Genomic DNA, 24,704 nt, shown 5'->3' with positions numbered 1-24,704 from the left:
CTCGCTCGTGGTAAAGTTGTGCTCATGTGTAGAAAAATGTTTTGGAGGGGGAGAGCAAGGCTGGCTCTTCCCCTCTTTTGATTGGTCAGTGTCAACACCATCACTGTCACATCATGAACTCATTCAACCTTCAGTAACAGTTTTAGTTGAAGCCCTCTGATAGGCTGCCAAGAGAGACAGAGGAAGACGTGGAAGGGGATTTTATTTTTAGATTATTTATATAAATAAGTGAAACTGAAAGAGATTATGCACATCCATATTTTTTATTACAGATTATTGCACGCAGGTTTCTACCTGCAAGAACAGAACCAAACTAGAAATGAAGCGATCCATGGTTTAACATCAGAAATGCTGGGATGAAAGTTATCCTGCGAGGATCCATCGCTCTACCTTTCAGTCAACAGCACATACTGTACACACACAGTGTGTGGAATGATCTGTACAATAAATATTCATACCTGCTTCACATGCCACTTTTTAAGTTACAACAGAGTAATCAGAATGTACATGGACATACATGAGATTCATGTGAGACGGGACTGGATGTCAAAGGATGAACGCTGTGTTAATGGTTGGGCCAGAAGCACACACACATGAAACACCAGTAGCACAGGTTTAAATAAAGCACCGCCTAGTCAAAGCATGGGGTCTTACTGCAAAGTGCTCCAAGATGAAGTGCAAAAATAAAAAAAGGTACATGACAAGCTCAGGAGGAGAAACCAGTCTCTCTCTTTCTCTCTATCACATACATACATACACACACTCAATTAGTTCAACTGCTATAAAAACTGTAGGAAGTCTGCTTTTTTTAAAAATTCTATAAACATCCCTCAATGCACTACAATTAATCAGTTTAAAATAGAATCAACACCTTTTTTTTTTTTGCCACCCGCATACGTTCATGAACCTGCAGCCACACTGAGCTGGATCGTCATCTGTTCTCCCAGCAGAGCCTCCGCTTGTGTTCAGACTAAAAGGAAAGATTATTTTTTAAATAGGCAAATAGAAAAGAACAGAGGCGAATTCTCGCTTGGCATTGTGAGTTGTGAGTTGAGCATCACAAATCACGACAATGAGCCAAACAGCCCAATCACTGCTGTCACTGCATCCTAAAAACCTTACAGCACCTGAGATTCTTCTGACGTTCTGTTTGCATCAAAAACAGTTTGTATAATTTTATAGTGCGTTCCATTTGATCTTGTTAGTTGTTATTTTCAAGTTGCCGGTCTGATACGTCATCAGGAATGCCTCCTTAAAGTCTTAATTCCAACTTGGAAACTCAGAGAACCTTTAGTAGCCCGATTTAAAATCCAAGATGGCTGCTACGTGCATTAAGAGTAACGTTTAAGCTGTAACTATTGTGTTTATTAGCAGCTTAGTCCTTTTTTAGTGTAATTAAATCAATCAGTCACACCGATAGTATCATGCTAAGTTCTATCTGTAGACATGTTGTCATGTGACACGATGTGTGTTGGCGTCGCCTGGTATTAGCTAACAAAACAAAGGCACTCCAGGAGGCGTCCGTGTTACTTACAACTCGCAACTGGAATGCTGTTTACTCGGTGGGACTTCATTCCCAGATTATCCGAGATCCGAGGTAAATGGAGAGCACCATAAAACATGGACCTTACCTCAGTGACATCACCCATTGGTTTCTGAAGCAAACTTTCGAAGCAGATAAAAACAGATTATAATAAAAATGAATCCCCCTGTACAGTGTGATCTGATAAATATATGCGCTCTTCGGACCAAATTAGTTTTTTGAATCTGGCTGTAAACATTTAAATATCTGAATGGGAATTTTTGAATGATTATTTAAGTGACTTTTGGGGATTTTTTCAGCCAGCCTCAAGTGGACACTTGTGGGACTGCAGTTTTTTGCACTTCCTCATTGGCCTAATTTTCAGCAAAGAAGTTTGCCGTGTGATCAGAAAGTGTTTTTTAAAGTTATCTCGTCTCGCGTATCCGAGCCTGGACCGCCCGCTTAGAGTGTTAGCCTCTGTAAATTTAGCGTGCGCACTAACCACTATGCTACCGGCTCAATCTTTTTAATTATGCCAGATTTCAGCCGACATGTTCGATACGGTAAAACTACCACTCAGCGGAGAAGGATGGACAGATGCTCGAGAGCTAAAATAGTACACTGCTAGTTGGTGTCCATCGAAGCAGTCCTGGTCCTGTTGTGACCTGTTTGCCTCAAGTAACTGGAAACAGCAAGAAAGTTGATCTAAACACAGTTCATAGAGAAATAGAGGGAATTCACCGATCAGTTTACGCCTCCATGGGATTTCATGAACCTGGACACGTTATTTCCTTTGAGTGTCTGGATGGAAGAATATTTGTGGGTTGTGTTGAACAAACAAAGACACACAAATGATCCCTCAATCAAACTTGGTCAGGTAATGCAGGGTCTAATTATCCTTCACTTTTAGTCTGAACACATCTTATCATTGCGGGATAGTGGTGGTTAGTCTGATGACCGACATGCAAGGATGTCCTTAAAAAAAAAAGGTCAAGGTCAGCAGGATGCCTGTCTGTAAACCATCATAATGTGCACAGGAGACGGTTGAGGTCACTTTTCTGACCAATGTCTTTGTTTCTTCCAGAACATAAACTTTTTTAATCAGGTCGAAACGTTTGCTGATTTCAGCAATTCACTTTGAGAAAAATGTTCCCATTGACCTTAAAAAAGGGAAGAAGTTATGTACAAACAATTTTGTAATAAACTGCAATTACACTATAAATTAGCTTATTCAATTGGCCCCAAACACTTAATTCCCCCGTGACATCCTCAAGAACAGAATTTAGCACCATTGAGTGCAAACTGAGTCCAGTTTGATTTGGTTCAGTACTGATGAGGTGTTCATCACAGACTAGCTGCTCTGTTTGAATCAGAACCAGTAAAGAGTTACTGACCCTGACTGTGTGTTTGAACCAGAGCTGCCACTTTAACATTTGATGATCAGTGTTTCCCCTAGGTTTACAGCGTTGGGTGAGGGGGGGACACGCCGACATGCCGACACAAACACTTGAAGGAATCTTGGTGTTCATGCGTTACTTTTAATGACAGCTGTCCTTTTCTATCGGAAAGGTATCCTTAAATGACTTCTTTCCCTGATTTTCGACTCTATCCACTATCCTGTCCCTACAATAAAGGCACAAAAAGCCCAAAAATAAATCTTTAAAAAAAACAAAAAAAAAACCTTCAAGGTTGGGGGGGCGGGGGGCGTTGGAGGGGCGGGCCGCCCCCCTAATATAATGGTAGGGGAAACACTGATGATTTCAATCACCAGTTAAAAAGAGCCAGAGCCAACTCACATTTTGTCAGTCGAATCTCAATGCAGAAACAACAGCATGGCAGACTGTAAACTTTACACAGACTTTCAGTGTAATTTTCAACAGACAGTAGCTGAGTGATCCGCAGATTATCCTCCTTCCCAAAACAATCTGACCCTCTTCAAAAGCATCTGTATTTATCTGAGCTGAACTTGAGCTTTCTAGCTGCAGCAAGTCATTCATCTGCTTGAGCGATAAAGTTGAAAATTGATGGCTACCTTACCTGCGAAACAAATAATGTAGAAGACTGGAAATGGTCTAATATCCTTTTATGGTGAAACTTTGATATATGTAAACATGAGACTCGAGTCGAACTCTATATAAAGCCAAATTTGATTCGCCTGACAAAATTCTGAGTCGGTTACTGCTTTAGTTTAAACCTGTCTTGTTGAAGTGTTCAAAGTTTGCCTTCAAACCCTCTTACTTCAAACTGCCGTGTTCGTTAGTGTCACTGTGATATTTTTGTGATTAAATCCTCAACCCCTCCACGGTGGCACTCAATCAACAACATCTACTGCGTGCTGTAACTGTGCTGGATTAACAACACATCTTATTCGCTGGGGTCAGTATTAGGTTCTCAGTATTAGCAAAGCAACATTTGGAGTTGCTCCGTTGTGCATCAACATTATATGCTGGTGCTTATGTCTGGGCCTCTGGCAGGGAACGGCTTGGCTCACATGTGACAGAGGGTCCGGCTACTACGAGTCCGTTCGAGCTGCGACAGAGTAGAGCTTTGGTTGCTGTGGCTGCTGCTGTTGTTGATGAAGCGCTGCCACCAGTTATGGTACCGTTGAGGTTCTGGAAGGGGCGCTGCCGTGGTAACGAAGCCCTTCGACGGGGGGTAGGCACGGCAGCTAAACCACGGAGGCACACCGAGGGGAAACTCAGACCCACCAGACAGCAGCCAGGACAGGAAATTACCTCATCCGGCTCAGAGGGGCCACTGACCTCCGAGGAGAGGACTTGGGCTTGGCTGTAACCATTTGAGCACCCTCCTCCACCCCACTGCACCTGCTGGCCAATCACAGCAGCGGAGCCGTTGTTGTTGTCCAGTCGTGGCAGAGGAGGCAAAGAGGGTGGTCCGTTGGAAATGGGAAGTCGCCAGCCATTGGTCCGTAATAAGGAGGAGGAAGTGGAGGTGAGCAGGGCTCTACCGGGTGTAGATTCCAAGGCTCCCTCTGCTGGCTCTGGAGACTTTGTACAGTCCATGGGTTCTGTTAGACATACACTCTCCTCATCTTCCTCTTCCTCCTCTAACCGTTCGAGAGACACCGTCTCCAATCCGACAGAAGAACCTGAATCCTGTCCCACCCCACCCCCGTCCTTTAACAACTCTCTGTTCTCAGTTACCTTTAGGGGGTCTACCTGCACCCTTTCATCCTTCTCTGATGTTTTCTTCCTCATGCTGTAATCCTCATCTTCCCCTGTCCTTCCTGTAACGACTCCCACTCTGACGGCCTCAAACTTTTCCTCCTCCATACGCCCTGTGTCTCTTGGCAAGGCTACAGTCCGGCTGAGCTCAGGGGTACAGGGGAGGGACTGGCATCTCCTCGGCGGTGCTCTCGACCCTGGCATCCCTCTGAGGAGGTGGGGGGAGGCACAAGGGTCGCAGAGCGCCGGGAGGGTGAAAGTCAGGGAGATGACAGACTTGCTGGGCGTGTCTAAGAGTTTACACCTCCCCCCGTTTAGGTCCTGTCGGAGGGAGAAGGGGTTGACCCGCGCTGGGGTCCCAAGTAGAGGATGGGTCAGTGTTGTTGGAGGTAACATGTCTGACTGACTCCTTGCCAAGCCTTGACGTTGCTGGCTGCGGTCACCGGGTTGACCAGGAGAGCTGAGGCGCCGGTATGGACTGACATTTACTGCCACAAGTTCTGCATGAGAAAGACAAGGGAAAGAAATGTAAGTTTGTTAAGACGTTAGCTCTACTAAGGCAAAAGATCAGCTGAGACAATAAAGGTCTCCGAATGTCCCTTCATTGAGGGGAACTCCACAGTTTTGATCCTTTTTACATGATTGGTCTCTGAAGGAATAACATGTACAAATGTTCAAACCTGAAGCAACACGACTGAATATGTGGCGAATTTAAGTACGGTCCCTAAAATTATTTTTTTTGCATCAATAACAACAACATCCACAGTAGCATGATTGACTCCATTCTCTGCACAAGTCATGAACAAATATCTCCCTGTTGATGATGCGAGTGGTTGCCATGGTTGCTTCTTCTTCTTCCTAAATGCGAAAGCAGGCCAGCGCGGAAGAGGGCACGGTATACAAAACCATTGTGCCTAATGTTAAAACGCTCTTACCCCCAATTCACACATACTCCGTGCGCGCCGCGGTCCGTCAGTGCAGCGCACTACGTTGTACTGCCACTCTAGTCAATCATTGTGTTCACACAGCGTGCGCTGCGGTCCGTCTCCGGCGCGTGCCACCAACCGCACTGCGCTCTGCTCCGTTTCATATACGCAGCGAGTCTATTTTCGCTGCAGGCACGCGTCAAGATGGACAGAATATGACAGCCCGGACAGGAAGTGAGACAAGGCAACGCACAGAGCATCCGGTCAATTTCAAAATAAAACACAATATACGGACTCACGATCGTATTTTTCATCACTTTATCAACATTACGTCAAAACAGGAACCGAATTAACAACAAAGCATCCTCAGAAAGACAAAGCAACATGTCGTTTGCATGTTTTTCTCTTTTTTTTCTCTTTTTTTTTCTCTCTTGTAGTTCTCCTGTGATGTGTCATGGGTGCGCTCCGCTGCGCTGACGTCCCAGAAAAACGGATCCAGTGTGAATGGGCGCGAGCCGTTCGACGGAGCAAAACCGTGGCGCTGACGGACCGCAGCGCGCACAGAGTATGTGTGAATTGGGGTTTAGTGTACCTAAAGTACTGTGAGCGTTAAACCCCAAGGATTACGTCACAGCCATTAACATGAAGCCCTGTTTCATGGCTGCATGCTAAAGCAATCAGCTGGAGCGATTAAAAAAAAAATCTTTTGCACTTACACAAAATGAAAAACATAATTAATCGGGTGCAGGTTAAGAAAAAACCTCATAACCCTTAATGTTTAATATCCAAAGAGGAGATTGGGGTCAGTGTATTTACCGAGTGCGATGGGCTTCTCTGCGTCTTCTTCTTGCTCTATGCTCTCCAGTGTGAAGACGATGTCGGAGAAGGAGGGACGCCTCTCTGCACTCATCTGAAGGCACAATAAACCAAAAAAGGGATGGTATAGTTATGATGATAAATGTGAATCTTAACATCAATTAAACTCGGGCTGTTATAGCACTGCCAGGTTGTAAACAAACGTTGCTTTTCTACCCAGACTAACCTGACTTTTTTGCAACTTTTTGGAACTTATTTTCGCAGGGGTTTTCTTAATTCTGTTGTTAGTGTTTTTTTAAATTGGAAATTCTGGTACTGTTGGAAGTCAAGCACAAAAATTCCAATGTACCTCTCCTGTAACTATGCAGATGGCAATAAACATCTAATCTAAGCCCTACCCTTGGAGCAGGGACTTATTGGGAGGGGAAAGTAAGAGTTTGTCTCCTCCTTCTGAGTCACACTAACATGTTTTGGGTTTCCCCAGAAAGTCCCTGCAGCTGTGTGTGTGTGTGTGTGTGTGTGTGTGTGTGTGTGTGTGTGTGTGTGTGTGTGTGTGTGTGTGTGTGTGTGTGTGTGTGTGTGTGTGTGTGTGTGTGTGTGTGTGTGTGTGTGTGTGTGTGTGTGTGTGTGTGTGTACACTTACATTACAACAGGTGACAGCGAGGCTAAAGAACACAGGAGGACAATCCCCAACCAAGTTCTCAAAAGCACCCACGTCTAGACCAAAGTCCTGCAAGGAAACACACACACAAGCTGCTGTCACACGTGCAAAAATACAGAAAATTTAGGTATGCTGGTTTTAGAGGACTATTTCCTGCTCGCCTGATAGGAAAATTTTTGTGAAGATGTGAGGAGCCAACCGAGAACACAGCAGAAAATGCCAGCTGGAGGGGGTGATGACGTATTTATCAGGCGATCAGTTCGATCTTCTTACACATTGTGAAGCCTCATACACTTTTTTTGCTCACCAGTATGTTATTTTCATCGTTCAATTGATGCTGTTAATATGTTAAACTAATGTAGAAATAAAGGCAAAAAAACGGCCATTATTAGGACAGACTCTGTTGACTTAAGCCTGGCTTAGACTGCAGGATAATCAGGCTGATTTAAAGCCCTGACTCCATCATTATCTTCCCATTTTATCTTGTAGAGTGAGTTCTATAAAGATCCAATCTTAAAAACCCCCATCTGATCAAACATTGTCCAATTTATATCCAACATGTTTGATATTTAAAATTGTGACGATTACATCATGAAAGGGTCTGGCAGAAGTCATGTGAGACTACAATAACCGCGGGAAACAACAGAAATAAGTGTAAAGCAGAAGTGACCAGCGGAAGGGCGAAACCCGCACAGGTGCGCCGGACAATGTATGCATTTGACAGTTACAACCTTACCTGCAGCTCTTGCTGAATCACAGACAATCCACTGATACTAGTGTTCATGGCTCTGTAAGATAACATTTAAAACTCAGTTTGCACCTCACCTCTGTCCTCGGTAAGAAGTCTGGATCAGCTTCAATCCGTGCGATGATCTCACAGAGGATGATGCCGTACGCAAACACGTCCACCTGAGCAGGGTTGGAGGAGTGCATGTCAGCAAAGGAAATTCATTTTAAAACAGTTTACTTACATGGATTTTGCATGCCATACATAAAACTAATTAAATATGGAAGAAAAGTAACAGTAAATAGTAAATGGACTGGTATTGCGCTTTTCTAGTCTTCTGGCTGCACAAAATGCTTTTACACTGAAGGTCATACCTACACATCCACACACTGATGGTAAAGTCTGCTATTTAAAGTGTCCATCAGAAGAAACTAATCCATTCATGCACATTTACACCGACGATGAAGAAACTTGGGGTTAAGTGTCTTGCCCAAAGGGACACTTGGACATGTGGCTGCAGGAAAGACCTGACCTTCCGGTTGACAGAGGCCCCGACTCTACCACTGAGCCACAGCCGCCCCAGTTAAGTTTGAATTTGTATCTTACCTGAGCCCACGTCTGTGTGGTTCTGTAAAGAGCCTGACAGCTTATGGAACACCATGCTGTGTAAAGTCTAAATGAAACTTTCTCGTTGTTTCAAGAGTAAGAAAGCAGGTTCACCTTCTCATCGTACAGCTCTCCTCTCAGGACTTCAGGAGCCATCCAGTAGGGGGAGCCCACGATGGCCAGAGGCTGCTTCTCCACACAGTCACTGCAAAGAGACAGAGGAAGAGTCCGTGGAGTAAACGTCTCTACACTCGAGAGGGATTTTCTGTGCGATCCTGCCACGATTTCAACGTTTTAAATGTTCACCATAGACTAAAAGTAGAATATATTCTATAATAAAATGCAATCTAATAACAAAAACTCCTGCATTATGTCAAAGACCAAAAGGTCCAAAAGACCGGAATGAAAACTGGTTCTGTGCAATTTTTCATTCACATACAGTATAATAATGAATATGTTTATTCTAGAGGGTGTTTCATTTCCTAATCTCAAACATTACAGGTGTGTTTTAATTATTAGCTCTCATGCTCCCAAAATTCACTGCAAAGTGAGTGAGCGGAAGTGATGACGTTTATATTACATAGTCAGGGCGAGCGCCTTGCTCGTGTGAAACTGCTTCACACTGTTTTCTTCTCTTTCGTTGTTTTGTAAGCGAGCAGTAACTGGGAGCCAGTGGAGTCTCATCCATTTGTCTTTGTGTTCTAAGTGATTGTTGTAACTCGAAAACTAGAAGAAAAAAAAATGCTGTACGTTTTTTTCATTTCCTCCCACTGACCTGTAATCAGGGATCTTCTCTGCCAGGCCAAAGTCTCCCACCACAGCCGTGAACACGCCGTTATCACAGCGGACCAGACAGTTCTGCAGAGGGAGCGATAACGTGAATCTCTCAGGTGCCAAAGCAGCAGCACAAAACAAACGTAACTTTTGTTCGATTTGCATCGTTTTAATAAACACAAAAGTGAAACACATTCGCAAACAGTTACGCGGACGGCTGTCTGTCTGCTCATCTCTCTCTTTCTGTATCTCAGCACAAGTCTGTCTGCTTCTGCTCGAGGTTAGGGTTTTACCTCACATTTTACTTTCCTGAATGTTGACAAAGTGTTTGCTCGTGTTGGATTAATGTCTGTTCTCTGTAATAATATGACAAAGAGTACCGTCTCGGCCTGCTTTATTAGGTACAGAGTCTTCAGATAAAATCTGTTATGATTTTGAGTTATGCAAACTATTTAAATTGATTGATGTGGATTGTAAAACAGATTCTGTTTTTACAACCTTCAACTTTTTTTTGTGCAGATTTCACTTTTACTTTTCTCTCTCATGTTCTCAGACATTACCATAGACTACATTAGTATGAAGACATTTTCTAACAGCACTTGGAGCTGCGTTTCAAACATTACTAGACAAATACTGCCACCTTGTGGTATGATTAAGTCACTGTTCACCAGCATTCAACATACAAACCTTAAGGGTGAATTAATGCGCTTAAGACACAACAATGCTTTTCAAAACAACTGGCCTTCTCTGAATATAAAATACACACTGTTTTGGGGCACTGGTGGTGTAGTTTTTAGTTTGTGCGCCCCATGTACAGAGTCTGTAGTCCTCGAAGCCAGCGGCCCGGGTTCAAATCCGACCTGTGGCTCCTTTCCCGCATGTCATTGCTCTCTCTTCCTGAATCTGACTCTATCCATCGTCCTGTCTCTCCATTAAAGGTGTAAAAAGCCCAAAAATCGATCTTCAAAATACACACTGTTTCACCGTTGAATAATCAGCAAGTCTGAGTATACACCCACAATCCTTTGCAAAATGCTTTCTGCCTCAGTCGATTTCCTCTAACCTGTGAGATCATGATTAAAATCAAACTGTAACTTTCCCGCCCCCTTGTCAAGTTAACTCATGCAGGCCTCCTGATCCGCTTGGCTGCTCCGTACCTTGGACGTGAGGTCTCTGTGGAAGATGCCCTTGCTGTGCAGGTACTTCAGCCCTCGGGCGATGTCCAGAGACAGACCCATCCTGACACCCCACGACAGGTACAGATCGCTGTCCAACAGCTGCTCCAGGTTCCCTCCATTTATGTACTGCAGAGAGAGAAGAGAGAGAGGGCGAGTCAGCTCATGTTTACTACGAGAAGTTTTTACATTTACTACATTCTGATCTTTTTTTTCAATTTGAACATATTGAGGCATCAAATAGTTCTTAGGTACCGCGTTTTGAGAAAAGTAAAGCTAATTTTCAAATATAGATTCACTCTTTGCAAGCTCCTTTTGTTTAAAGCAAATTTGGGATGTTCCTAGCCTCGAACTAACTGCCTAGTCGATCAAACGGAAATTTTTAATTCAGATTAACCAACTCAGCTAAGGGTCAGAAAACACCATTAAAGGCCCATTAAACAGGGCTACAGTCCCAACTAGTGGCAGAAGTTTGCGTTACAGCTTGAGCATCAAAGCGCAACATATAAATATATAAACAACTTGTTATAACCACGGGTAATTCTGGTGGCAACAATTAACCATTTAGTTACCCAATCATACACACCCTTAAGGCAGATACATCTGCTGAGTGACATAAATAATAATAATAATTTTGCCATCAGTTGCTTCAGGTATTGTGTCAACCGTCAGTGTAGTCACAGCTATATGGCACAGGGACGTTTATTAAAAAAAGAAGAGAGGGATCAGGTTCAAATGGGGATAGACAGTTTCTAAAGTAATGTGACAACATTTAAAAAGGAGAGATGTGAGTGACGGTCTTACCTCAGTCAGAGCGTGGAGCTGACCTTCATGCACACAAACCCCGAGAAACCTGAGGAGAGGCACACATGGGCAAAACAATCCCAAGTTATAGAGGTTAACACAACCAGAAATGAATTCATGTTAAAAATGCATGCTCACTATTAATGGGAAAGGATACAGTGTTTTAGAAAAGTGATAAAGTGTCACAAACATAAGATAAGGATGCTGAAGTGAATCAATATTTAACTATCTTTAATTTTTGAAAAAGTTTCTGTCTTAAGTGCCATAACTAAGCTCATAAAAGTTCATCATAATGACTTACCTGAGTATGTTGGGATGGCAAAGCCTGTTCATGAGCTGCACTTCTCGAAGCATGTTAGCTTTGTTGCTGGCCAGCGTGTTCATCTTCAGAGCCATCACCTGCCCTGTGATCCGATGCTGCACCTGGGAAACATCCAGAGGAGGTTTGATGTGAGGGGGAGAGTCACACTGAGGGAGCAGGTGAGATTGCTTTTCAGTTGAAGTAAAACTGAGCTAGCTGTTCCTGCTGACTCGTTGTTTTTTGCATATGTGTGATTTATCTGACAGCAAATAAACATACTTCATGCTTTAGTTAATTTCACTTTTAACAGCAGATCACAAATGCGGGTTTTAAACAGTAAGATGGCAGAATGTAAACAGGCTTGTCGACACGTTTTTAATCTGTGAACTTGACACACTCTCACACTCTTGATCTTACAAAAGATTTCACAGGAAAATTGGAGATTCAGTAAAAATTAATGCGCGTCTTGTATCAAACAGAATGAAAAAATCTGCAAAGTACTTTGAGTTTGAGCTTCCACCTACGAGCTGAACCTACAGGTGAAGCTAATCAGACGGATGTCAGAGGGGAACCACATCAACAAAGTCGGCAGGGCACTGTTTTGGAGGTTGTGAATCACCACGGACCTGTGTATGAAACTAAACCGAGTCAAGAGTCAACCATGTGGAAGACTCCGGTCTAAAGGATGTCCTCAGGTCAGAATGTTGTGAACAGTCATATGCCTTAGAGTCACAGGGATCAATAGTTTGACGCATACAGGACCCGTATGAAACAGAGAAAGGGATCATGGACGTCAGTGAGTCACTCTGCCGTTTGACCTCATGAACTATCTTTGTCTGAGAAATGATAAGAGAGTAAACAATCTCGACAACAGCCAGGTTTTTATTGACCCCATAATTAATACTCACAAATGATCCCCTGTAAGGTTATATGTGCTGCTGCCAGCGATGTGTAAAGCATCAACCTTACTCTTTTGGACGCACAGTGATGTTAATCTGTCACTATATCTCACACTCTCATTGTCACTGAGAAGCAGACAAAAAGCTGCTCTGTAGATCTGAGCTGTCAGGACAGAGAGCAGCAGCAACAGCAGGCCGAGGTGGACAAAACAATCCATTCAGTGTCTGGACCTGCAGGTTCATGAGTGTGTGTGTGTGTGTGTGTCTGTGTGTGTGTGTGTGTGTGCGCGTTTACATGTGCATGAGTGTGGGTGTATTAATAGCGTTGGACTAATAGGCTTTCTGGATTTCCCATCACTCCTCCTGATCTGCACAAATCCACAGAGCCATTACCGAGGCCTCAGAGACACACACGCGCCGACACACTGAGCAGAATTTACTAAAGACAGAAGGTTAGGAGGAATAAAAACCAGAACAAACTAAGTCCAAAGTGAATTCTGATTCATATTATTCATAGGGGCTACTTTGGGGGTTTAAGGGGCTTCAGCTGGTGATTAGAAAGAATGTAGGTTTAAGACACTTCTGCATTGGTTTCACATTTTAATCATAATCACAGTAACATGTTGTCATGAAATGTAGGACAAAACCAACTCACTTTTTATAATCATTCATCTGGATGCTCTCACCCTCTAAACTTGTCGAAAACTCAGCAAACAATTCCCTTATAGCTTAATGTAAACGTGCTTTGACTACAATTGTTCTCTCCAGTAACTCATTGATTTGGTGTTATCAACAGAAATTGGAATTGCATGCAAGCATAAAGCGATCCTCTGATTCAATCAATGACGACATCTTTGTCCTTTTAAATATTTTCTAGTATGTCAACGCAGACTGTCTCTGACGCCCACGATCAACTCAACACTATCCACAGGTTTCTCCCAACCATGACCATGCAAAGCTAGGCCATGTCACACGCTGGTCTGAGTGTTTGCTCAGGGTGAGGGTTAATACTAAGTGGACTGCACATACCTCTGTTCCTTTCTGAAAAAGTCGAAGCTATTGTACAAGCTCACGCCCAAAGACATCAGAAACCAGAGGAGAGGTGCTCGGTGTAAAAGTACTTCGGAGAACATTGTGTACTGAAGCTTTTAACGTTGTTACACCTTTTGAAGGTGCGGTTTAGAATAAAACTAGTGTCCACAAAAAGAGGTCCTCACGTGTTTATCCTTTCCCATCTGCAAATAAAGAGAGTTTCTATAAAACACTAAAATCTGCTGTGTATTCCTTCTGTTTCTTACTCACAGGTAAGGGAGCTGACAATAGATTATGGACATCCATTGCATTCCATCACCCACTTTTACTGTTAGCAATCTAATGTTAGCATTTAGCTCAAAACACTGCTGATAGCTGTGTTCTTAGGTTAGTTCTGATCAGGGCTGTCGATCCGTTATATTGGCCTGTTCTTCCTGCTCTACTACCCAGATGTAAACAAGCACAGTGAACGGACAGCATCTCGTAGGAGCAGCGGGTTTTCAGTATTTTGATGTAGAAAATGTAGATGGAGTTATATGAAGGGTGTTTCAGGTTGTACTGGTATGGTATATCAACCAGAGCCTTGTGTTACCACATTCAGCACAGGCACATGGACGTTAACCTGCAGGTACAGGACCTAAGGCTGGTGGTGCTAAAGTTCACATTCGTCACATTCGGCAATCCAATTTGACATCAAGTGTTTTCACACCTGCACAAAACTCCTAAAATTTTCAAGGTTAACTGTATGTGTGAATGCAAACAGTCAAATTTCCCAAAAGTCCCAGAGTATTTTTTTAAAAGAAAGTCCGAGTGAGCAGATGTGAGAATGCAGCAAGATATAACCAGGTGAAGTGGTGGTGTTTATTCACTGTGATCGTTGCACGACCATAGACTGTCTGTATGCGACCTGCTGCATTATGTTTTCCAGTATGTTCTTCTCTGCTTTTTTTTGTGGATGAATGTGATTTTGCGTACAGGGGAAAGACAAACCCTTGAAACTTCCCTCTTAATCACTAGACAATCAATTCCTCTGTATCAACATGTTCATGATCAGATTGAGACTTAAATAGAGGATGGAACAGGGTTTCCTCTAGTGCTGGGCCATCCAGTACGGCAAATAACAAAAAAGTCCAGAATACTTCTGGCTCCAAAAATTCAAGAAGTTGATGACCAAAATGCAAAACTCAAGGGTTCAAACGTTGGATCAGAAACCATTTAGTGATGTCATCATGGTTTGTCCACTTATATAGTCATTGTTTAAAAAGCATAACTTTGTCTAGGTTTAAGCCTATCATCCTTGCTTCTGTGACACTTTTGGGCTCCAAAACCAAAACATTTTGGAATAAAACTAAACCCTGCTCACCTTGTTGTTCTAACTGCTCTCGTGTAGTTTCATTCTGCATTTCAAGACTCTACTTCTGCCTACGACTGAATATATTGTTGGAGTGATTCCTGTGTGTGATGAGCCCTATCAGCTTTGTTTGAGGCTGTATACTCAGGCACGCACATGCTCAGTGTGCATGAACGTTCATGTGACCTGTGTTGTCAGGTCTGTTAGAATGGACGGAGATTAGCTCTGAAACGATGCTAAATCGCTCGTCTGGACGGAGGTGTGCGAGTAATCTACTTAGGATGATTGGAGGACAGGTCCCACTTTTCAGACTGTCTCCGCACAAGCAGGCAACATGCGCACACACACTCACACACACACACTCACACACACACGCACACACATATACACTGTCTGTTCAAAACACAGCTTACATGTAGCACTGAACACACACACGTTAACTACATGTATGACCAACATGGCACAGATGTAATGCACAAACATGCAACATATATTATATAAATTATGCAGAAATAAAAAAACATAGTAAAGATGTTCAAGTTCTATAAGGAGTCATCCATGTTACACTCAGCCTGACCTGTGCATTATGCATCATGAACCCATTGAAGTCATGTTTTCCTCGTGTTTCATCAAAGAAGAATGTGTGACTTTTTGATCCAGTAGATGTCGCCCTTGAGCTCCAACATGAAACTAAAACAAACCGCTGTTTGGCGACACCTCCGCTATTCTGAAGCCTCCGCTCTCCTCCAGCCTCACGCCTCCAACTCCTTTCCACTCACATTCCCATGGAGGAGTTATGAATTGGAGCGACCATAATCTCCTGTGTCCTGCATTGTTGTGTTAGCATGCTAATGTTAGCACTCTTCAGTTATCTTGTAGCTTCATATTGAACATAAATTGACACAGAATGACCGTGATCTAAAAACTCTTTAAAAATGTGTCATTCAAATAATCAGTGAGGATGTTCTTCTTCTTCTCTCTAGTCCTTGACTAAAACAGTTTTATACACAAGGGGAGGAGCCGGCCGTACCGTCCATGTAAACACGGCCCTGACAACAACACAGCCGAGGGGGCTTCTCACTCATTGTAGACAGTCATGACTCAGAGAGACATTTACACAGGATAGACTTGATTTATGATTTAATTGTGTAAAATGATGGCAATTCTTCCATTAAATATCAGACTTCTTTCACCTGCGCTTACTGTACTATGAAAGTTGTTTCACTGCACTTCCAGTTCGCTCTGTAGTGACCTTAGGGTGTTTATAAATTGCTCTATTTTCTCTCTTTACTTTATTCAAGAGAAGTCCACAATGTAAGCGTAAAAACAATGCAAAGGAATCCTGTACTGGCTTATGTGGCATTCATACACACAAAATAACAAAAAAGTAAAGATGAACTAGTCAGTGATTGAAGCATTACCGTCTCTGAGGATTGTTTGTTTAAATATTTTGCCCAACAGTCTGAAGGTAGGAAGACCTTACCTACTTCCAACAATCTCATTATTCTGTATGTAAGTGTCACAACCTACTCCCACTCGCTCGAGGTGAATTCCCCTGATTGTATCTTAATGCGTTCTCACATCAGCTCACTCGGACTTTCTGCAGAAAAAATACTAGCGGGGCTGGAAGGGGAAACTCCAAATAAAGACTGAGAGAAAAATATGTTTTTTTTTGCATTCACACATACAGTTCCTCCTGTATTGAGTTGCATGAATTGCAAATGTTATCTGCATGTGTGAAATCCCTATGAGGATCTGCAGACAACAACAAGCAGCAACAGTGAAAGACAAAGACACAAAGCTCTGCTCTGTAGTCAAACAGCAGCTTTTCTTAATGGGATTGAGCCGCTCAGCTGCAGGGGGAAGTGATGCAGGTGGGGGGGCCATTAACTAGTCAAGATTAGTCTACCACCTTCCTGCCCGCTGGGAATTCAGATCAACAACAACACTGCATCAAAGAGAACAAGCAGATGCTTTGGCTTTAGGAAGTGTTGCTACGAGTACACACGTAGTGTCCGGGTGAGCTGCACACATCTGAATCTGTTCACTCCGACTTTATGAGCACTTTCATTCCTGCCAGTCCGCTGTAAAAGTCAGTCAGTGAGAAGTCGAGGTGAGTCTGTGTGTGAATGCAGCTGGTACAACGTAGGGAAATCCGATGGAAATGAGCGATGACATCACTCACTTTGAAAAGAGTTTGTACTCTTTCCTGCTCGCCTCTGCTGTCTGTATGGTGGTGTTTGTGTTGTGCACACATCCTTAATATCAACACAAGCTGGAGACCTTACTGAACAAACCTTCTCTTTCTGCATGCTCTACCCAAATTAGGAATATGATGTGATACAATGCCATACAATATGATAAAATACAAAGCCACAGGATATGAAACGAAATCCAAATTGATTAGACATGAAATTATTAAAAACGATACTACAATAGGTTGGGATACAATGCAATGCCATACTATGCTATGTGATACAATAGGATACAAAATGAAATGCTACAATGTGGTATGATTTTACACCACAGGATAAGATACAATAAATACAATGACATAATTTGAAGTAAAGAAGGCGATATTCTTTGTTGAAAAATGTCATGCCACGTTCAAAGTATGATTTCAATCTTTTGGAGAAAGCTAGTGTGTCTCGTCAAACATTTAGTTCCACACACTAAGATACTGGCATGGATCTGCATTTTACTGCACAAATCACATATTTGAGACAAACTTTACCAGAGACAGATATTTGCATGAAGTTACTGAACCAAATGATATGATAAGCTTTATTGTCACCTTTGTGAAATTTGTCTTGGACTTAAGTGCTGTACACATTTAGCTTTAGGGTTTCTTAGAACCACATCCAGTTCCAGAAACACTTCTGCTGAGTTTGAGGACTGAGCTCAAGTAAAGATAATTAACCCAGGTGAGCAGATGGCTTAGTGGCTGGTGCGGGCGCTCCAAGTACAGACGCTGTAGTCCTCTGGGCATGAGACCTGGGCTCAAATCTGACCAGTGGCTTCTTACCTGCATATCATTCCCATCTCTCACTCTCACTCTCCCTGATTTCTGACTCTATCCACTTTCCTGTCTCTACAATAAAAACATATACAGCCGAAAAATAACCTTACATTTTTTAAAAGATCTTTTATACCCTAAGTAATTTTAAAGTATCAAAGTGCCTGAGATGGGGTCATTTGGTTTCAAAGAGAGTGTACATGAAATTAGCACATTGCGATATTGACATTTTACTTGTGTCTGAAGCAGGGCTAAACAAGTCATGTTTATCTAATTAAATATTTCCTTCATTTAAGCTGTCTGTAAATCACTGGCGCTTCCCCGAAGTTACAATGATGTCTGGATACAAACTAAAAGGCACAATTTGAACAAACCCAGATGAGATGATTTTCAGAAAAACAGCTGCACACTGTGGTGAAGTGGATGTTCAATGTGACCTCTCTGCCCCTCTGCTACTTTTGCTGATGCATGCAAAAGGAAAACTTGTGATTTATCAAACGACCCCCTGATATCACATTAGTGCAGCCGTTCACGTGCAGAGTCTGTGTATCCGCTTCTTGTAGACATGTATGTGATGCATAACTCACCTTCTGGTTCAGGTGTGGGAAGAATAGATTAAAACTAATTAAAAAATAAACATTATTATTAGTTATATGTCTGTATAGGGATAGCAAACTGCATTGTTCTGGCATCATTTTCTATACTTTTTTATATATTGCAATATATTTTGCAGAAAAACACAAACTTGATTTTGATTGTGCACCCCTGATCTGAATATCAGTTTGAACTATGTTGGCAGGAAAGAGTCAGCGCATTCAAACAGCCTTTTGTAACATTGTTATGGTCCTTAGTATGAAAACAAGACGAGCCTGCATCCTAAATCATAAATTCTAATTCTAATCAAATCTGTCTGCTCGTCTCCCGGGCTGTTTGGTTTTTCTAAACGGCGTTCTATCAGTGTGAGTGTATCTGCGCACTTTGCTGTGGAGTCCTGTGGTTCTGTGACTCTGCCTGCGTTGTTGCACCTGCTCCCGATCATCTCTGCCCACCTGCAGGCTTTCTGACCCTGCACCTGGTTCCCACATGTCTTCTACCTTTCCCCTATAGGACTGTTTGCTAATACGGCCTTCTTACCCAGTGTTTCGCCTAGGTTTAGAGCTCTGGGGGGGCGGGGCGGGGTCCTGCGAGTTGTTCCTGCAACTCCCGTTTTCTGAGTGCACCTGAATGCATCTCTCATTGTCTGAGCACCCCTAAATGCAGCACACTAACAGCGCATCCCCTGAGTAACGGCAGAGAGAGAGACATGCCCAGAAAAGTCCGAAGTCAACTAAACCGACACAGAGAGCAGAGGAGAATTGTAAACGCGCAACCATGTAGAGACAGAAATGACATACCGTCGTGTAAATAAGATAAATAACATAATTCTCTTTAAGTTTGTTTCATAAAAGGACGAGGTAAAGACCTGTTCTATAGGAAAGGTATCCTTATGACTTCTGTTGTGATCTGGTGCTATATAGAAAATAAAATGAACTTGACCATCAAGGGGGGCGGGGGAGTGCCGTTGGGTGGGCGGGCCACCCCCCTAATATAATGGTAGGGGAAACACTGCCTGTTGCCAAACCTGCTGCTTCACGGACCCGGTTCCCTGTCAGCTGAGGCCTGAATTGTTACAGAGATTCTTACGGCTTCTATCCTATCTGTTGAACTGAACTGTGTCGGTGTGTGTGTGTGTGTGTGTGTGTGTGTGTGTGTGTGTGTGTGTGTGTGTGTGTGTGTGTGTGTGTGTCCCAAAGCTGTAAACCTAGGGGAAACACTGGTGTTATTTATTATCTGTGTGATCCTGTACTGACTAAAGTGTAAGACGTTTCCTACAACACCATTGTTTACGTGTGTAATTGGCTCTCATTACCACCCGTCACACTCAGAGGTTTCTTTAAAGAGTAACTAAACCCTATAAACCTCTGTATTTGAGTATTAAGTAGTGTTATGGATCAATCCAAGTCCCAATCTCAACATATGAGTACAAAGTATTGAAATTTGAAATATTGTGTTAGAAATGTGCAGAGTGTTTGCCCTTCCGTTTGAAAAACTCTAACGGCTGTGTGGAGTACAGTACTACGTAGGAGTGAATTACTACATCACCAAACCTGTAAAAGCCTCGTCAACCGACTCTGCGAACTGTGGGGACTCAAGTGTGTGTGTGTATTTGTGTGTGTGGGGCAAACATTGTATCATGTTGCAGCTGATAACGGTGCGAAAGGAGTGAGTGGGCGAGTTTACCTAGGGAGGGGGGCGGCCTCCTCCCTCTCCAAGTTGATACATTGACATTATAAATGCATTTTTTGAAATTCCAGGGTAGAGCAGTACAGCTGAAAATATGGGGTTTAGTTACCCTTTAAACAACAGAGAGCTTTCAGTTTAGTCATTCAGCGAGGGCACATACCTTGAAGACCTCTGAGAAGAAGCCTGAACCGATCTTCTCACAGAAGAAGTCATCAATGCGAGCCAGACTGGAAACGGCGCTCCTCAGGGCTCGATACGAGGATGGGCGCATCCTGTTAGGGGCATGGATACTGTGGAGCGGCGGTTCGTCTGGGTCGCCGTGACCCTCCTCTGGATCACAGAGGCAGCACTCAGCATGGTAATCCATGGTGCTGGTATAGGCTGACCCAAGAGGTCTGTTAGACCGCAACAGTCCGGATGCACGAGGTGACGGTGGCAGCCCCCATCATAGCTTCAGAATGATCCCAACGTCTCCCGTAAGTTATGTGGACGAGCTTTGACTTGAGGATTTAACTTTTCCACAAAACTATCTGACAACACCTGCTGAACAGGTCCATTAAGGCTGCAGAAGACCTGAAGTTAGTTCACAAATACAGAAAAAAAATGTATTCTACTCTAACAAGTCTCAATTCTTATTAGTTCCGCATCCTCTTGAAAATGTGAAGTAAAGGTGAAAAATGAAGTCTGACAATCCTCTCAGATTTGTTCATCCAATCAACCAAACTGCCCCTTAGCAAGACTCCAGGTTCAGACCAGCTCCAGGTTCAGACCAGCTGCAGGTATGCTTCTACACGGCTCCCACGTCACAGAAATGTTTGGAAAGTCTCATAAATGAAAGTGCCACGGAAGGTTTTAAGAATTCCTGCAGCCCTTGAACCCTTCCTCAGCATGGTGTCAGTACGTGAGGAGGCTCGGTTCCCTCCGTCATTGCGTTAGTGTGGAGGCTGGGATGACTGACGCTGCAGCTGCATGGCACCAGGGAGGGTAGGAGGGCTGTGCAGCCAGCTGCCATAAAGAGTCTCTGTGGAGGATTTACAACACTGTGACATCATAAAAAAACACGATCTTTACAATATTATACAAGCAAGTAAAATATCACCAGTGTGTTATAGTGATTTAAGAGCCTTATCTGTGGGCCAAATGCTGACAGTGTGTACAGTAGCCATGTAGACTAGTAGCCACCGGTAATCACCTCTTGGTTTAATAATGGGAGTTTCAGCTTTTTTCAGTGAGTCGGATCTTTTGGCTCAGATTTGCAACATGATCTAACTCTTTTGTCTTCTAAACAGCTCCTCATTCAGTATTTTAAAATACAATCAAATTGAGCAACATTTAGACCTCGTTTGTCCAATGTATCACTTCAATTATTTATTATAATAAAACCAAGCTTTATAATTTCTAAACAACAATATTTGAGCGCCAAAAGAAAAAAAAGACGATTCAAATTGCAAATCAAATCCTCTCTGAATGTATGTTAAAAATATCAATACATCAAACGACTGTAGAACAAGCAGAACATAAACTTAAATACGACGTCTCTGACTTCTAGCAGTCACCTCCCCTCTCATCCATTTACGCATGTGGCTCGTGCTGGATAGCCAGCTGATTGACTGTTTGTTTCTTTTGACTGGTTCCGGACGCTCCGCTGACACCCACAAGCTAAATGTGGGTTGATTTTAATTTCAAAGAGCAGTCCACTTCATGGTGGTAAATATTTATCCCAACAGTCATGTTAAAACTGTACTAAACCGCATATGACGTAGCTGCGGCTACTTGTCCCTGCTTCTCTGCTGTCTGCAGACGGGTCATCACGGGGGCACGCAGAGACGAGACATCAACATACATGGCTGCAAACGCACACGCACACACACCGGATCGCCGACCACCGCGCGCACCTGTTTACTTGTAGTGCAACTGTGCAACGGAACACGGTCGATCCGCTATCCGTATGGACCGAGTCGGGAATGCACGTTCAACTTTTCTCCGTTCACTTCCACCGTGTCTGCTTTTATCAACAATCAATAACTTAACAATCGTAACGTCAGCCAGCTGTAGTCTGTGAACTTCTCCACACAGACTGTCAAACAGCGCTGCGTTATAGCCAGCAAATATATTTTTATTATTTCTCAATTTCCTGATCTGATCAAATGATCCAAATTATCTGTGACTTAAATCTGTGATTATTTGACGTAATACCTTAGTAACTCAAATAAATGTACTTAAACAAATGTGTATGTAAAACGAAAACACAATTTAAAGGAAAAGAGCAGCCATCATAGGAAGAGGGTGAAATGCATATGCAGGACGTGACCTTCCCTCTCCCAAATCATTACACCCCTCTCCCTCAAAATCTCACTCTTCCCCTGTGTCACCGTTGCAATTAAAAAAAAATTCTTTACCAGATTTAATTGGTGTTTCAGTAACTTAAGCATAATGATAATATTATTTATAAAATGGTCAGAAATAACAGGAAATGCACAGATTTCTGTCAAATAAGGTAATACAGACTTGTAAACTATACTGTTATAAGCGGGTCGAACGTTTACTACAGCGCGTATAGTCACCCCCCAAAGGCCCATTCTGAGCCAGGAAAAACCCTGCTGAGAAAGAGAGGGGGAACCAACTCAACATGGGAAGTCTGACAGTGCTTGTCTTTAGATATTTATATAAAAATGTAACGTTTCCAGAAGACATTTAGCATGATGTAATAGGATCGCCCCTTTAAAAGGTACAATATGTAGAATCTGATGACGTCGAGGCCAGCGGGGAATCATGGGAGCCCAAACTCGGCATTGACGTAGTAAAGACGAACGGGCGACACTGGCTTGAGAAAGAGAATATGTTTACCAACGATTTATACAAGTATAATTGACATGACGTTTTTATCACAGCAGCACAAAAAAGTCATGTAAATTATACTTGGATGAAACAGTATGGCAGCTTTCAGTTGCAATTCCTGATTCCTTATGTAGCGGTCTTTGACGTAATATCTGATGTTTCCACGTAGGGCTGAGAATCTTTGGGTGTCTCACGATTCAATTCTTGGGGTCATGATTCGATTCAGGATCTATGCTCGATTCAAAACGATTCTGGATTCATGGATCTATGGATCTATGGATCTATGGATTAAAATCTATGTTTAGACTTTAAAGTTCTATACTTCAGGATCTACTCCAGACATCTGTGAGGCTGGCTGAATTTATTGCTGCGCCAAAAAAAATAAAAAAAATATTGGTAGTTTTGAATCGATTCAAAATCTCAGAAGAGAAGAATCTCAATTTTTACATAAAACGTTTTTTTATCTCCACCTCTATTTCAACATCAACAAACACCCTGTCTGTCAAGGTGGCTCATCATGGCGGTCACGTTACAACTATAAAATTAATAATTTCTTTGGCTTTGATGACTGTTGGAAATATTTGAGGAAATGTTAGTACTCAACTAAATAAATATAAAACATAAGTTTAATCCAATTTAAATAAATGTAAATATTTAAACAATGTCATAATTGTACGTTTATATCTTATTAATATTTCACGATCAAAAAAGGAAATTAAATAAAAGACTTCAGGATCCGGTTCTCATGCGGGAGTCGGTTCTTTGTACCGACTCGTTGACGGACAACCCATCATCACTATCCTCTAACATCGACCGAACTGTTAGGCTTTAAATTAATTACAGGCCTCACTTACACATGATTTTAATTTATAAAAATAAAAAAAATACAATAAATATAAGATATCATAAAGAAATGCACGGGAGGCTGAATAAACCGGAGAATTAATCGTTAACATTTTCATTTTGAAAAAAATAAATCTTCGATACCGTTAATAAATGCAGCTGAAGATGACAAGCGGGCAGAGAGACTCGGTCGGCGGGTTACCTCTCTCCTCACGTCGGTCTGGATGGAGGTCCGAGTGTCGGAGGTGAATTGTAGCCGGAGATATCACTTGGCAGCTCGGCGGTGTCTGCTGCTGATAATCCCGTCTGGATTCCTGCTTTACGAGCCGCTAGTTGGGACGGCTACCATAATGAAACAGCCCGGAGTCAAACTCGCTGCTGCGATACGCACAACTTCCGGTACAAACCTTCACAATAAAACGTTTCAAACTGAACTGTCAATGTGTTCCTGTCTTAAGTCCTGTCCTCTAATTAAAAATAGCCTAAGTTTAAAATTAAAAAAAGATCCAGCAAAACGTGTAATATGAAGATAAACTTTATTTAGGCTACTTAATAAAAAAGTTAATGGATATTGTTTAAATTGCACATATATTTTTATCCCTGCAAGCAAAAAAGCTCATTTTTACAGCAAACATTAATATGTTTACAACCTGATTCAAAAAACAAAAAAAGGGTCTGATTAGCTCATGTCCTGATCAGCACACTCTGTAGGGGGGTTGAATATCTGAATAACTCATCCATAAGAGTTATTGATTGACAGACGGGTGCAATGTTTTTTTATTTTTTGTATTTAACCAGGTAAATTATCCATTGAGATCAGGATCTCTTTCACAAGGGTGACCTGGCCAAGAGGGCAGCAGCACACGTCATAAAAAGCATTACATGATAAAGAGAGAGTTTATAAACAATGGTTCGTCAAGAGGTTTAAAAGCCAACTCAGCTCCA

The 24,704-nt window shown here is 42.5% G+C and overlaps 1 protein-coding gene across 2 annotated transcripts; it reads right to left on the bottom strand.

Moving 5' to 3' along the window:
* Window positions 1-244: 244 nt before the first annotated feature.
* LOC109986872 (dual specificity testis-specific protein kinase 2-like) lies at window positions 245-24,194 on the bottom strand. 2 transcript variants are annotated; one of them, XM_065954646.1, is made up of 11 exons: window positions 23,904-24,194; window positions 20,239-21,099; window positions 11,498-11,619; window positions 11,197-11,245; window positions 10,375-10,521; window positions 9,219-9,301; window positions 8,558-8,648; window positions 7,936-8,019; window positions 7,093-7,179; window positions 6,450-6,543; window positions 245-5,207 (listed from the first exon to the last, which is right to left on the bottom strand). In XM_065954646.1, exons 2-11 carry the CDS (start codon window positions 20,443-20,445, stop codon window positions 3,976-3,978), a joined length of 2,196 nt encoding a protein of 731 aa, XP_065810718.1. In that variant the 5' UTR covers window positions 20,446-21,099; window positions 23,904-24,194; the 3' UTR covers window positions 245-3,975. The 2 variants fall into 2 exon arrangements, with proteins under 2 accessions (XP_065810718.1, XP_029133851.1); XM_029278018.2 differs by having other exon boundaries at window positions 23,962-24,194.
* Window positions 24,195-24,704: the final 510 nt, after the last annotated feature.

The sequence above is a fragment of the Labrus bergylta genome, chromosome 1 (genome assembly GCF_963930695.1).
Source record: "Labrus bergylta chromosome 1, fLabBer1.1, whole genome shotgun sequence".
Classification (NCBI taxonomy): Eukaryota; Metazoa; Chordata; class Actinopteri; order Labriformes; family Labridae; genus Labrus; species Labrus bergylta.
Note: the sequence above shows the minus strand (reverse complement) of the source record. Positions and strands in the feature narration are given on the sequence as shown.

Coding starts and splice junctions, on each gene's coding strand:
- LOC109986872 (XM_065954646.1), bottom strand. CDS start 20,445: ATGGATTACCATGCTGAGTGCTGCCTCTGTGATCCAGAGGAGGGTCAC. Junction 8,649..9,218: donor GAGAAGATCCCTGATTACAG/GTCAGTGGGAGG, acceptor GTCTCTTTGCAG/TGACTGTGTGGAGAAGCAGC. Junction 8,020..8,557: donor GAGAGCTGTACGATGAGAAG/GTGAACCTGCTT, acceptor AACCCTGCTCAG/GTGGACGTGTTTGCGTACGG.